This window comes from Maylandia zebra, linkage group LG13, assembly GCF_041146795.1.
Source record: "Maylandia zebra isolate NMK-2024a linkage group LG13, Mzebra_GT3a, whole genome shotgun sequence".
NCBI lineage: Eukaryota > Metazoa > Chordata > Actinopteri > Cichliformes > Cichlidae > Maylandia > Maylandia zebra.
This window is the reverse complement of record NC_135179.1, coordinates 15,204,556-15,218,804: the sequence shown is the minus strand read 5'-3', so window position 1 is coordinate 15,218,804 and position 14,249 is coordinate 15,204,556. Positions and strand designations below refer to the sequence as shown.

General features: G+C 39.5%; 1 protein-coding gene across 1 annotated transcript in view; it reads right to left on the bottom strand.

The window, feature by feature from the left end:
* The window catches only part of LOC101484782 (E3 ubiquitin-protein ligase NEURL1), a 36,904-nt gene extending 28,738 nt beyond the window's left edge, over positions 1-8,166 (bottom strand). The window contains exons 1-2 of the mRNA XM_004551547.3: positions 7,871-8,166; positions 1,877-2,118 (exon numbers count right to left, since the gene is read on the bottom strand). Of these exons, the coding sequence (XP_004551604.3) occupies positions 1,877-2,118; positions 7,871-7,904 (276 nt within the window). The 5' untranslated portion in view covers positions 7,905-8,166. The remainder of the gene's footprint in view (positions 1-1,876; positions 2,119-7,870) is intronic.
* Positions 8,167-14,249: the final 6,083 nt, after the last annotated feature.

Below are 14,249 nucleotides of genomic sequence, written 5' to 3'. Positions count from 1 at the left end.
AAAGGCATATACTATAAGAGCATTAAGATTAAAATATTGTCCAAAAATATCTAGAGTCTACAGACACATATGCACTTGTTGTGCAGTGTCGCTTTGAGTTTAAGAATGTCACCATGGTAAAAATGTCTAACTGATGATAATCATGTCCAACAGCTTATCTTCTAGCATGCCAACAGCTGATGATTACACCACTGTCCCAATTGCAAGCCAGTATACCAATTAAAACTGGTAAGGCTTAAATTAACCACTATGGCTGTTAATGTGTTTGAAAGATGGATATAACAATGGTGACATCACCCATTGTTTAGTGAAGTCTCATGGTGAAGCCTCAGCAGCACGTGGAAGACATTACAGAGAAAGTGAGTGATACCATGCTACTCAATACTCACATGTGACTGGCAAGTCATTGGCCCATGAGTGTACTCATAATTTACAAAATTTACTTCAGGTTTTATTCTGTTTGTTCTGAAACTAGCACTTGTTCCAATACAATCATCCGGAAAGTGGAGGCTGTTTACTACAGGAATAATTTGTACTACCAGAGGCACTTCCACCTTGGCTTCACTTTTCAGAACAACAAGAAGCAACATCCATGTCTTGTCTATTCCTCAAGCCATCAAATTTCTAAACATGGGCAACACATGGCCTGCCCAGGTGGTTTAGCCAAAACAACCTCAAGGTGCAATGAAAGTGTCCCTACGTATTGAAAAAGATGTGTTTGCTCCATGTTGGTGTATGGAAATGTGATTGCAAAAGAATTTCCCTGTGCGGGCAAATAAACCTTATTAACGTTATCGCTCACATGTGGTCCACAATGCTGACATAGAGGGAGCTGTAGCCGATGGTTGTCTGCTTGAACTCTCCTGCACTAATTCAATTCACTGAAGTGGACCTCTCAACCATGTTTGTGCTGTTTGTGCCTCTTGGAGCATTTTGAAAGAAACTATCTGCGAAATAATATGGCCCGCTGCATGGCGAAGCCTGTCTAAGCAAAGCTAACATCGAGGCTTTGAAATGTGGCTACATCAATCATTTACATAGAGTTACTGAGGTTATTTTTACTTATCTTGAGGAATTTAATTTGGTTTGGCTGGATGAGTGCTTAAGAAAATAGATGGACGGATGGGCTTCTATGTCTGTAAGTTTCATGCCAATTTATCCAATAGTTGAGATATTTCAGTCTGAACAAACAGACAGCACAACATTCCCATCATAGTGCCAAACCACTAGCAGGGCTAAAAAAACAACTTATCACTTTCAAGATTGGTTACCTCGGTATGTTTATCACCTGCAAACGATTTTTGTCTTATTTCGAAGCACTATTTACTTTGCATTTACTGTGCCAGATAACAGTGTTCCTCACATGGCAGTGCTTGCCCTACTCTCTCACATTCGAGACATAGATGGCCTGATAGGTGAAGTGGAAACTTGTTCTAAGCTGCTGCCGCTTTGGCCCACACAAGAGCACAGAGAGGAAAGAGAGAAAATGAAAACAGGAGAGTGAAGAGCTGGGATGAAGAAAGGGAGGCAGACAGGCAGGGAGAAGAAAATGAAAACATGCTAACAGAATTAGAGGGACAGAGATAAAAGAGGACTACTTTTCATCACACTCACAATTTGGATCTTCTCAGTAATTGACTGTAATAATATCAGAAAGTACAAGATGTGCTAATCTATGGTTTTGTAAAGTAACTTTTTTGTTACAGGAAATTATGAAAATGACAACCAGTTGTGCTCTAGTTCTGGTGTCGGACTTTGGACTCATTGTGCAATAGGTCAATTTTTAACCCAGTCATTTTCTGTGTGTAGCATACCGGGGCTCCAATAGTAATTATCCCTGTGAATACAAATGACATTCGAATAGTGCATCGTTTACCTTCAGTCGAACCTGCTCATATACAGCGATAGGTCTGTTGCTGAAGGTGATGGCATTGCAGAAGCTGGCCTGTCTCTTGACAGTTCTCTGAGACATGTCCATGACGATCTGCGAGCCCTTGGTGCTTGGGTGGAAGAGCAGAGGGAAGGAGGACAAATTTCCACATGGCTGGATGGGAAGGCAGCGCTTGGGCTTGTGGTGATATCGGTGAGGTCCTGCTGGAAACGGTCCATTTAGGGAATCTATGTGAAGAATGAGAAGCGTAAGAGTTGGTTATTTTGGTCAAGGGTTGAGGGGGAGTTAATTTTCTTGGGGTGCAATTTACAGTAAAATACCCAAATATTAGATTACATTTGACTGCAGTATTGAATCAGGCTGTCTGTACCACTGCAGGACCACACTGGCTGGTTCATTCTCCTGAATTATCCAATTTGGTAACAAAAGCACTCAGAGAACCCAACTTTCCCCAAAGGGCAAGGGCTATAGTTGTATAGTGTTGTATTGAGAAAATAAAAAGCGTGTTGTATAGCTCTCTCCATGCCCTTTTTCCATGCCCATATATATGATATATGATATTTTGCAAGGTCAACTTGCAACAATGACGGTCAAGTCAAATGCTTATCCAATTTTGGTACTCCAAGGCCTAGTATATTGTTGTAGAGTTTAAAGATGATCCATAAAAAGAAATCATGGGTAACATAACGTTTGGACTGATTTTCACATTTGGTGTGACCTTGACCCAATTTTCGCAAAAACTAAATCAGCTTGAGTTCTTGTTGGTAACTACCGTCACGAAAAATTTGAAAATGAAATCTTAAAAACTTTGGATGCTAGACTGCTAACAAAGAGACAGACAGATAGACAAACAGAAGCAATTACATTTATTTAAGCAATTTAAAGCATAAGTCTGTTTCCATCTTCTCACGGTAGCACAGTAATAGCACCTGTATTGTAAATTAGAAGCTAAATGTCCTTGGATTTAAAAAACAAAACAAAACAACAACAACAACAACAAAAAAAAAAAACACAAACCCAACAGCACAAAGACAGACCTGCTCTCCTGGCACCGTAATTTAGGAGAACAATGCAGCTGCGAGAAGTCTGTGCAAAACACTCTCATTTCAGTAAATGGTCATTTCCGGTAACACCGAAATCTCACTTTTGTTATTCTACATCTTTCAAGATAATCATCTGATTTGTGCTGCATTTGGTTTTCTTTTTTTTTCTGTGGAAAACTTTTTGTTTGATAATCAGCAGAAAGCGGTAAAGGAAGCAGAAGGAGGCGGAGGACAAAGAAAAAAAAAAAGATCAACTTACACACAAATAAGACCACAATTAGCCAAGGAGAAAATGACCTTTGGGATCTTACGGGAGTTCTTGATGCGTGTATGTTCAGCTGGCGAATACAGTATATTCAAAGCTACACCAATAATAGTGAGGAATGGCTGTTAACATGTTATTTCCAGTTACGGCTCGTGTTTTAATGAGCATATATCAATCTTATCATAAGTCTTTATGTCTGAAAGTCACGTACACGTGACGCTACAAAATCAGTGGTGCAAAATGTGAGGCATTTATTGTGATTTGTAAGTCAGAGGAAGTGGTAAAAAAAAAAACAAACTCCACAGGTACACAGTGAGTCACACCATGCACCCGGGTTTCTAGATTTTTTCCCATGTGAAAATGTGAACAACTTGTCCCACTTACAGTAACTCATAAAAGAGAACCAGCTTTTTTTTTTTCTTCCCCCAAACGTCCAATCTCAAAGCCTTCATAATCATGATTCACACGGACTCCCTCTCATTTGGATCCACTCTCCCCATTCTCATTTCCTACATTCCTCTTCAAAAGGACCACACCAAGGTCACTGTGGTTTTAATGGAGGAGGTGTTTTCTCACAAACTTTGGCTCACTCAAAACCCAACTTTTTATTCTACTGATAACACAAATAACTTTTATCTCACGACACGGTTTGATACAGATTTTATTCCATAAAACGCCAACCTCGTCTACAGCAGCATTTCAGGGTTTTAAAATACCATCGAGCACGAAGTGTGAACAAAATAAATAATTTAAGCCTCATTAACGCTTCTTCATCCTCGGGAACTGGTTGCATTTTCGCACCTAAACTTGGAAGACTGTGTATGAGCAGCTTGTGTTTGTCTGCAAGAGGAGAATGTGAGCCACTGCTGAAAGACAGCTATTTTTGCTCTCCTTTAATTGACCTTGGAAGGTCAAGAGGTATATAATGCACCACAGAGACAAATCAGTTAGGACTGCCAGGATTGGAGACGAGTCGCCATGTGACTTCTGAGGCCAGGTTTAATAGAACATCACAGCGTTCTAATTTTAGGGCAGAGATAGAGATTTGAGCAGTAGATGAAGACATGATTTATATTAAAAAAATAAAATAAAATCTAAAAAACTTGTCATAGTCAACCCTGAAAAATAATTACAAATGCTGTCAAATGGGAATCGTTGTCACATATTTCTGTCCAGTCCTGCCCTTCAAATCACAATCAGAGAGCCTCTGCCAAGTGTTCTGTACTCAGCACAGTGTATTTAGTAAGTTTTTTGCATGCTCTTGTCAATGCTGAACAATGCTTAATTGTGCTCTGTGCACAACAGTGGTCTTAAATGAAGTCATAACAAACCCTTCAACCATATTGCATCCATGACGTCGTGTCAGACGTGATGTCTTGGGGAAAACAAAACAGCACTGCATTGTACTCCATCAAAGAACAGGCTTGAGAATAGAATAGAATATTTCCTGTTAGGGTTGAAAACAGAAGCAACACCTCACCTCACTGGCCCTGCAGACCGTGGCGTCTCTTATCCTCCACCATCTAACCAGAGAATCCAATATATTCTTTCATTTTTGCTATATTACTACCATTTCTGCTGCTGTGAAATTGAATTCTACAGACTTTCTTTTTTTTTTTTTAATCAGCTGAAGGTTTATTTCCACAACCCAGACATCCTGTCAGGGGTTTACAACTTTCAAAGGACTATATAAACTATGAAAGTCAAAAAAGTAAATAAAAGGATAAATAAAAATACCACATTTGATTTACTGTAGATGACAACTGATTAGAGCCAAAAGTGCTGATGATACAATGGTTGCTGAAGTGTGTTTAAAAAGTCATGCAACCCGACGGTGACGTCAGGGTAACCACCGACCAGAGCCCTGCCACGATAAAAGAGAGGTGCCATGACAAACGTCAGATGAGCAACTTAAGGATAATGTTACTTAATGCACCACCGCACACAATGTGACTGCCTCTGCTGTCATTAATTGGAAAAGACAAACAGTGCAGAGACAATGAGTGGCCCTGGCCAGTGTCACCTGGCCTCCTACGCTCCTCTGTGTTTTATCCTGAGGCTTGGTCTTACTAAGACGCCTCAGCAGAGGCCCTAATGTGGTGTGACGTTAGTATCAAGGCATGGTGGCCCCTCAAATGCATTCTAAAGAGCTCCAGGGCACATTTAGCTTTTTCCACATATGTCATAGCTGGCGTTGTTTCAATAAGAGATAAACATTTGTGATTTAAAAGTTTTTAAACGTCTTACCAGAGAAGATGCTTTGTATGAGGCCTCTGTAAAAGGGCTGCGCCTAGTTCAGGTTTGACAGGACCATCACTTGAATCTGTTTAAGTGGGTTTTGTTTCCAATGTTAGATCAATTCATTGTTTTTAAACTGCTTTATTTAAAAAACCTAAAGGAAAGCCTATTTTATTTGTCATGAGCTAACAGGTATACATGCACAGTGTTAAAGATGTATACTGGACTGTAACATGATGTAAACTTTGGGCTGGATTAGTTGTTTGCTCTAGAAAATTATGAAAACATGTCAAACAATTTCACAGCTCAAGGTGATACCTTGAAATGTCTTGTTTTTATTTTCTCAGCAACAGTCCAAAACCGTCCAAAAATGCAGTGTTCCTATTTGAAAACATCGAACTAAAGAATTTTTAAGTAAGAACAATGCATGCCAGAGTCGTCATGAAGGTTTACCAAACGGGGAGGAGTGAAGGTTGAATGATTCATGAGCCCTTAAGATGGAGGTGGGCCCTGCAATGCGACAGGGATTACTAAGGTTTACATTTTTAGGGCCCCGATTGAACACATGGCTGACAGCCAAGAACTTCTAGCTGTGCCCCTGTCTGCACCTGTATTGTGTCACACCAGTGGACCCTACAACTGAAACTGGAAAAGGGATCACATGAACTGGTTCATCTGGGTGTGCTAGAAAGCACTTGGTATATCAAAAAGTACCAAACTGCAATTGTAAACTAAAGCAAGATAATACCAATATGGAAGAGAGATGAAACCAAAAATATTATAATATGGATATGGAACGTAAAAGTTAGAAAAATAGGATGGGCAGGTTGGTGCTGATAGACAGCATTGGAGACCTGAATAAAAAGTGAAAAGGAAGACTGTAAACTCGATATAAGTTATCACCTTCATTGTACCACCTGAACAGAAAAATGAACCCAAAAACTGTTGCTGTCCTAAAACATTTATAGCCAGAGACAGTGGAAGATCATTTGTGCTGGTATAAAATTATTTCTATCCAATTTAGTTAATCTGACTTGAGTTCACTGAAATATAATGGTCACAAATGATCAGAAATACAAGAGAATGCCAGGTTTCTATCAAATAAGGCCACACAGACTTGTGGCATTTACTGTATGTGGACTGTTTACAATAACTAGGAACCAAAAACCACAGAGCATTCAATCATCTGGCAAATCTTTGCTGATGTAAAGCAACTGAAAGCTAATCAAAACACTACATCCCACAAAAGACATAGTGTAACACTAGAACTGCATCAGTTAGGCCCCCAACAAGACGCTATTAATGGGATTCTTATAATTCAATTTACCTGATGGTTATATTTCTTTATTAGTCACTTCATGTTCTTCCATAAAATGACAGAAAAGAGCGTAAACTCATCAAAATTCCCTGCCCGTCAACCATCAGTTCATACTCAAGGTTATTAAATTTAAAATGAGTAAGCCACAGAAAATCTGCAAACCATCACATGTGAGAGGCCAGAGCCAGAGAACTTTCTACTTGGTTTACTTGGGAATTAACTGAAACAATCACATATCCAAAAGCATTATGTTTCTGGAGACTGAATAATCGATTCAAAGTATTGCTTCAGCTCTACCCTAATGCCTGATACATGAACTTTTACTGTGCCAACTTTAAATTTAAATGCTTAATCTTAATAAAACAGCACTAACGAGTTAAACGCTTAAAAAAAAAACAAAAGACCACAGTCATCTTAAATTCATTTAGTGCTCAGCATAGTTTAATAACAGGTTTAAGAAATTTTACTAAATGCATGTTGTGTGTACTTATATCAGTGTCAGACTCCCAATAATCATTCAAAACTAAACGGGGTTCTATATGACTTTTACCACTGAACGTACACCTAAAAAGTGAAACAGAATACAAGCAAAAAGCAGAGGAAACAAGATACCCTGTACCTGCTCACTATTATAATTTCAGACACGCAGGTTCATTAAAAAGAGGCAGGAGACTCTAAAAGTGTTAGGCATCAACTAAAGGCAGAGATAAATAAATAAATAAAAATAACAAGCAGGTGGGTAAAAAAAAAAAAAAAGTTGAAGGCTATTTAATCCTCTAACCAGCTCAGTTCAGTTTGTCCTGTTTCGTTTCTTTTGCTGGAAGTCGGTTAAAATGTCGCAGAGGATTTTCACACTTAAAAAACACCAGTGTCTTTAATCCTAAACCAGTCGTGACTTACAAATGGTGCTTAAACTTGGCCAAAGCGGCTGTAATTTCACTTCTCCTTTATTTTAGGCTCCCAGGACGCCTACAGTTTTCATGCACACTGGCTTGAAGCTGCACAAGCCAAGCCTACAACTCGTTTATATCGTCTCCTCTTATAATATTACAGTTGTGGCGCATAATAAACAATCGGCACACGCTCTCCTGTCCGGTGACGCCAGATGCCCTTACCGTAAAAGGTATTCCTGGTGATCTGACCTCCCATGGCTGGATGCAAGGTGCGTTCACCTCTCCCTCTAACTGCGACCTGGATCCACAGTATTCACATTCAGCCTCGCGTCCTCAGCAGCGACATTATATGGACACCACACTGTTCACACACGCACAGGGGGGAAAAAAAGAGTCCCGACAGTGATTCAGCGTTAGGTTGTGTCTATCCAAAGATTCATCGACATCAAGCAGCAGCTCACAGCAACTAACAGATCCAGCACGCAGTGGCTCACTTCAGTCCGCGCGGAAATTAACATAAAAGGTGGTAGTGGAGGTGGAGCTTCACAGGACTATTGACGCTGTAGTCACCAGAGCAGACTTCAAGAGCGTTAACTAGCAAGAAATAGTTATTATATTCCCAGATTATATAGACACTTAAAGCACAGTTATCTCCAGTACAGTGTTCTGTTCACATTGTACGACTGCGAGGAATCACTCATCCAACAAAGAGCTTGTTTTGTTTTTGTTTTTTAATACTTTTTATTAAACTGTAAAATTTCTAATCATTTTCATAATCATGTTGTGTCCTCGTGTTCCACAGTTCGTGTAGTGGCTACTGCTGGTGCACCACAGTATATCAAGCACGTGGCGCTCGGTTTTCCACCCCACTTGTTGCCCACCATGTGTGCTGTCCCTACTATCCTTTCATCTTCCTCCCCCCCCCCAAGTAGGCAATTTACATTCCCATGGAGAAACTCACTGAATTCAATAGATGGTAAAATAAAAAATCCAAGGAAGAATATTTTCTGACAGTGTCTGATTTTTGTAGTTGTTTTGGCATAAAAATCCAGTTGTGACCTCAAGCATCCCTCTGGAGGATTAATCCACTTGATCAGCCATAAAGATATGTCACACAGCTGGAAGAAGTTCCTTCCAACAACAGGTTAAGGAGTTTATGTTCCTCTAATGCCAACATCTGTACTCAGAGCAGCATTTCAAGATTTACTTGGCAGTGTGTATGAGGATAAATAAAGACACTTTCTGATGGGTCTTGGCAGAGGAGTTGCCATGATGACCAGAGCAAGACACTCCTGGCTTGAGGCTCAATGCGATACTGGTGCTGTGAAACAGGGAGGCCATGTAGTATATTAGGTTTATTTGAGAGCTTTGATTGATCTTTGAGCTGGAAAAGTTTTTTTTATGCATGCAAGCAGATCTCAGAACAACTTTCATTCAGTGCAACATTTTCAAATTTCCAGATCATGACTGGACTTTCCACCTGTTAAATCAAAGGGGGTGATCTCACATTGAAAATGTTAATATAACTGACCTTTTTCAAATTAAAGTAAAGGAAGAGCTTGTTGCACACACATCTCCAAAGTGTCTGGCTCTAGACATTCAGAGTTGGCATGCTGGCCATGTTTCCCAGCGGGCACCTCTCAGGATCTGCCTTATTGTCGCTTTAGCATTTATATAACTTGTATCAGCAGCCAGGCCTGTGAGACACTGTATTGGCTCAGTAGCATGGGCTATATTCTTGTGTTGTTTATACAAACTGATTGCGGTTTACTTGACTGTCTGTAAGCAATTTCCAACGGGGGTAAAGCCATATGACTTGGGGTTTTTCATGCAGCATTTTACATCGTCATTTTCTATGAAAAGTGGTCAAAACAATTTTATTTGTCAAAGAAAGCAGAGATAAACTAAAAGTATCAAAACAAAATGTGTGAACAGAACACTTAGGAATTTATAGCATGGACCCCGTAGCGATCGCAGTCATGCTTAATGGTGTATGACATGCCACCTGATCACTGGGCTGTCAAAAAAACTGACTGGCTGTTCTGTAATACAAGAAGAAGTGCAGTTCACTGTGAAATGATAAAACGTGATGGTTTGTGTCCTACGGTAATAGTTCAAAACTGCATGCTGCTAATCATGCACCATGGAAAGTTGCCAAAATACCTAGCAATTGCAAAAGATCACTTAGAAAATACAAAAAACCCCGAAATGTGTGTTATTTGTGTAAGCTCTAAGTAGCACCCCATACCTAACCTGTTACGGTGCCGTGATGTGTGAGTCATCTCATATAAATGCAATGGCACAACCTTATATAAATAAACAGACTGACATATAGCTATGATATTTTTGCAGATGTCTTTGTTGCAGCTTTGCATGGCTAGAATACACCTTTGTTTTACATACCTATATTTGTTGTTGTTGGGTATTTCTATTTGTAGTCTTTGCATCTCTTTGTAATAGTTTTGCACCTGTTTATGCCTCTAGTACACTTTTCCTTTCTAATAATAGTGTATAGAGACATATTGCCCTTATATTCTTATGTGTCTATATTCTAGTTTTAAAAATACATATATATTCACACCTTTAGATTTAGATGCTCTGAAATTTTATTTTGATGTGCACTAACTGTTGTATGGCCTATATTTGTATAGCGCTTTACTTAGTCCCTATGGACGCCAAAGCACTTTACGCTACATTCCCAAATGTCAGTAAAGTTGCCTTTCTCTTCTATTGTAAAAGTAAAGTAAGCGTGTTAGTCCCCATAGGGAAATGGTTCCTCTGCATTTAACCCATTCACCCAGTGAAGCAGTGGGCAGCCACCAATGCAGCGCCCGGGGAGCAGTGTGTAGGGACGGTACCTTGCTCAGGGGTACCTCAGAGTAGCCGTTCAGTGGAGTCGAACCCCCGACCTTCCGATCATGGGGCTACCACTCTACCTACTGAGCTATCCCTGCCCCGTATTGTATTCTTGTATTCTTTTCTTCTCCAAGTCTTTGTAATTCTGTTGTCCACTTTTATAATTTGGTAGTTGTTTTGCATCTTTAATAAGCCATCATGCATGATTTTAAAGTCATTCTGCAATAGTTTTTTTTTTGGCTCTTTGTATTCATTTTTCTAACTATTTTGTAGACGCTTGCATCCCTTGCAGTCATTTCTTCTTGCAACTCTTTGTAGTTGTTTTGGATCATGGTGTAGTTGTTTTGTATTTCTTTGCAGTCACAATGTGCAGGGTTGTTGTTTTTTTGCATCAGTGTTCATTATTTTTGCAGACATTTTGCATATTTTTGTAGTTGTTTCGCGTCTTTTATTAGTTATTCTAGATGTTTTAAGTGTAATTTTGTATATCTCCAAAATATGGTTCTTTGTACCTCAACTCTTGTAGCCCTTTTGCATCTCTTTGTGGTTGTGTTACAACATTTCACATCTGCAGAAATGCACATTGCATCCATTTTCTTAGTTATCTTGTGTCTCTTTGTGGTTTCATGTCTCTTTTTTGCAATTACTTTGCACCCATTCTAGTAGTTGTGTGTTTATTTATAGCTGTTTGTTACATTTGTAGTTGTGTAAATGCTGTGGTTTGCTCTATGTCTCTTTGTAGTCATTTTCAAAAGAAAAAAAAAGAACACTGTTTTGCTTCTCTTTCAAGTCCCTGCTAGGTTCAGTAATCCCTACATGGAAGTCACAGAATGTGGCTTACATTTCAGAACTGGCTCAGTTTGCTTAAATACAAACACTATTGAGATTTTTATTATTACCTAGTTCTTTGTGCAATAGCTTTGAACCATTCACTCAGAATTGGATACACACTGTATACCCTGACAGAACAGACTGACACCTCCTCCCACAGTAGATTATTTGTAGATGGGCGCCTGGCAGGCAGCAGCTGCCTGGTGGGGTGTGCTGGCGTTGGGCCTCCACGGACATCTTGACAGGCTTGTTTGAGGGAGCCGTGTGCACTCTTGCTCTCTTCTGGGATGATCCATGTTGAACAAAAACACCATTCAACTCAGAGTTTGGATCCTCGCCCGGGAGCCATATGCAAAACATTACAAAGCAACACAAGAGCATCATATGATCCTCAACAGGGGGGTGTCGGGAGAAAAGGAACCCCACCCGGCAGGCACGTATTAGAGGTGAAATATAGGTTGTCACATAACATTGCAAAGTGACACTGACATAGGAAAGATACCAGCTGACTTTTTTAAAACTAAAGTGTAGCTAGAAGGCAATCACAGCATTCATTTAATTGCACCAGAATCCCTTTCTCTGTTGGCAAAGAAGTTCTGCAGAAAGATTTATTAGAATTACAATCACAGTTTGTAAGAAGTTGTCAGTGTACCTACAGGCGCTGCCAAAATGTGCAGATAAACAGAGATTCAGCTGTTCTGCAAAGAAAATAGGTACACAAAAGATCCTAGTTTCTCTTCCATAGTTCATTGCCTCACTTTACGGCATTACTCAACTGTGTTTCAGTGATATTTTTATTATATCATGTGGTCCTTTTTACTTTTCCAACACACTTTTGTGTTTGTTATCATTATATCACAGCATTATGTGTTCTTTATTTTAAATGGGTTTTTTTAGCCTGGCATTCAGTGGTGTTAAGTCATCCAAAGACGGAGTAACTGAAGGATTATCTATGCGATTATGACCTGTGAGACTACGGATCAACTCACTGAGAAGCAAGCGTCTCAATATATGAGATCACTGAGAAGTGTGGATAACAATCCACACTAATCATCTAAAAGCTACTCTAAACAGCAGCACAAGAGCATCTTTAGCCCATTTTACACAGAATCATAGGCTTTCAAAGTGTAATTGCTGTTTACATGTGACCAGTCTATGGATAATAAAATAAGTGTCCAATAGCACATCTTTAATCAAACTTCTGGGTCAAATGTCTGTGTATGTTCTCGGTCCTGCAGGTCATGGTAGTCTTAAGAGCTTGAAAAGAGCGCAAGTCCTGGGTTAAATTCTTTCCATGTCACTAATAGGCAGGATGAGGATAGATGCAAGGAGTTGCCTCAAATCAATTAGAGTGAATTTTGCTGGATTTACTGGTTCAGATGTTAAATAATATTATTATTCTTAATGCTTTGCATAACTGGTCAGATGAGATTATTAAATATATTATATTTGGAAATAAATACCATGTGACTGTATTACTCCTACTGATTATAAGGGAACTGCTCTCACGTGTGGTGCTCTGCATGGCAACATATAAATACAGAATTTCCACATCAATATTTGCTCATGTAAGCCTGCATTATACACTTAAATCAAACGGACAGGGTGTTATTGTTTCTTCTCTCAGTTTTTTTTTCTCTTTTTCAGGAAGACAATTTTTAACTCAGTGGCTTGAGTTCAGCCAATGCAACAGAAGTAACAATAGGTCATTTGGAAAAAACAGCTGAAAAAAGTCAGTAGTTGGATGAAATTTTTAATTGTACTCAACTCTAGAGATCATCTGTGGTGTCATAAAACATTTAGCAGGAGTCATTTGCTCTCTGTCTGCACAAGTTATTATTTCTTTTAAAGAAAGGAGCAGCTGCAGTCACCGGGAACAAACTTGACATAAAACACCTGCTAGGTTGTCAAATGAGGTGTTTTAAGCTTCATGAGTGTGTTATTGAGTCAGGAAGGTGCCTGGTCACGAACATGATCTCAAGCAATAATCTTGACATGACTGCGTAAGGGTTCCTCTAGACACACCGGTAAAATTGGGCTGCCTCGAGTGAGCAAATACAGCAGTCCACAGTGACAGCTCTTCACATTACGAATGTGGAAATGAGCAGCAACAGCAAGTTTGGAGAGTAGAAGCACTCAGTCGGATTACCATATGTACAAACCTGTACAAAAATTTAGGATGTTGCATAAACTGCGAGTTAAAGCGACGTAAAAGCACATCATTCAAACGCTATACAGTACAGTGCAAAGGTCTTGAGCCAACCCTCATTTCTTCATATTTTGCTTCCAGGGAGCGAGACTTTCTTTTTCCTTTTTTCATGACCATTTTCACCTAATTTCATCAAATTCAAAGGATGAGCCTGTGTTGTGTCTACATACATAATAGTGAATGAGCAGTATCAGGAGAAAAAATCTAGGAAAGCTCTCACACGTGACCTGAGAGATGCATCTAGACCTTCAGTTGCTCTGTCTACTGTTCACAAAAAGACAATGGGCTCAGTAGAAGGGTGGCTGTGAAATACCATTCTTAAGGAAATAAGAAATGGCTGAAGTATCACACAAGAACTGGACTGGAAATCAGTGGCAGCCAGTCTTGAGGAGGTGATGAATCCAAATTGGAATTTTTTTTGGTTCAAATCATCTTCAGTATGCACAGAGGAGGCCAGGAGAGAGGTATGACTGTGAGTGTCTACCATCTGTAAAACATGATAGAGGCGCTGTCATGGCTGCATTTCAGCCAGTAGTCAAAATGGAGAAAAATTATGAACACGGTAAATTACTGTCAGATTTTAATCCACCATGCAATTCCATCTGGAAATCATCTGATTGGCAATGTCTTCATTTTTCAGATTGACAATGATCTCAAACATGCTGCCAATGTAAAAACATACCTGGAGCTAACAAACACACAATG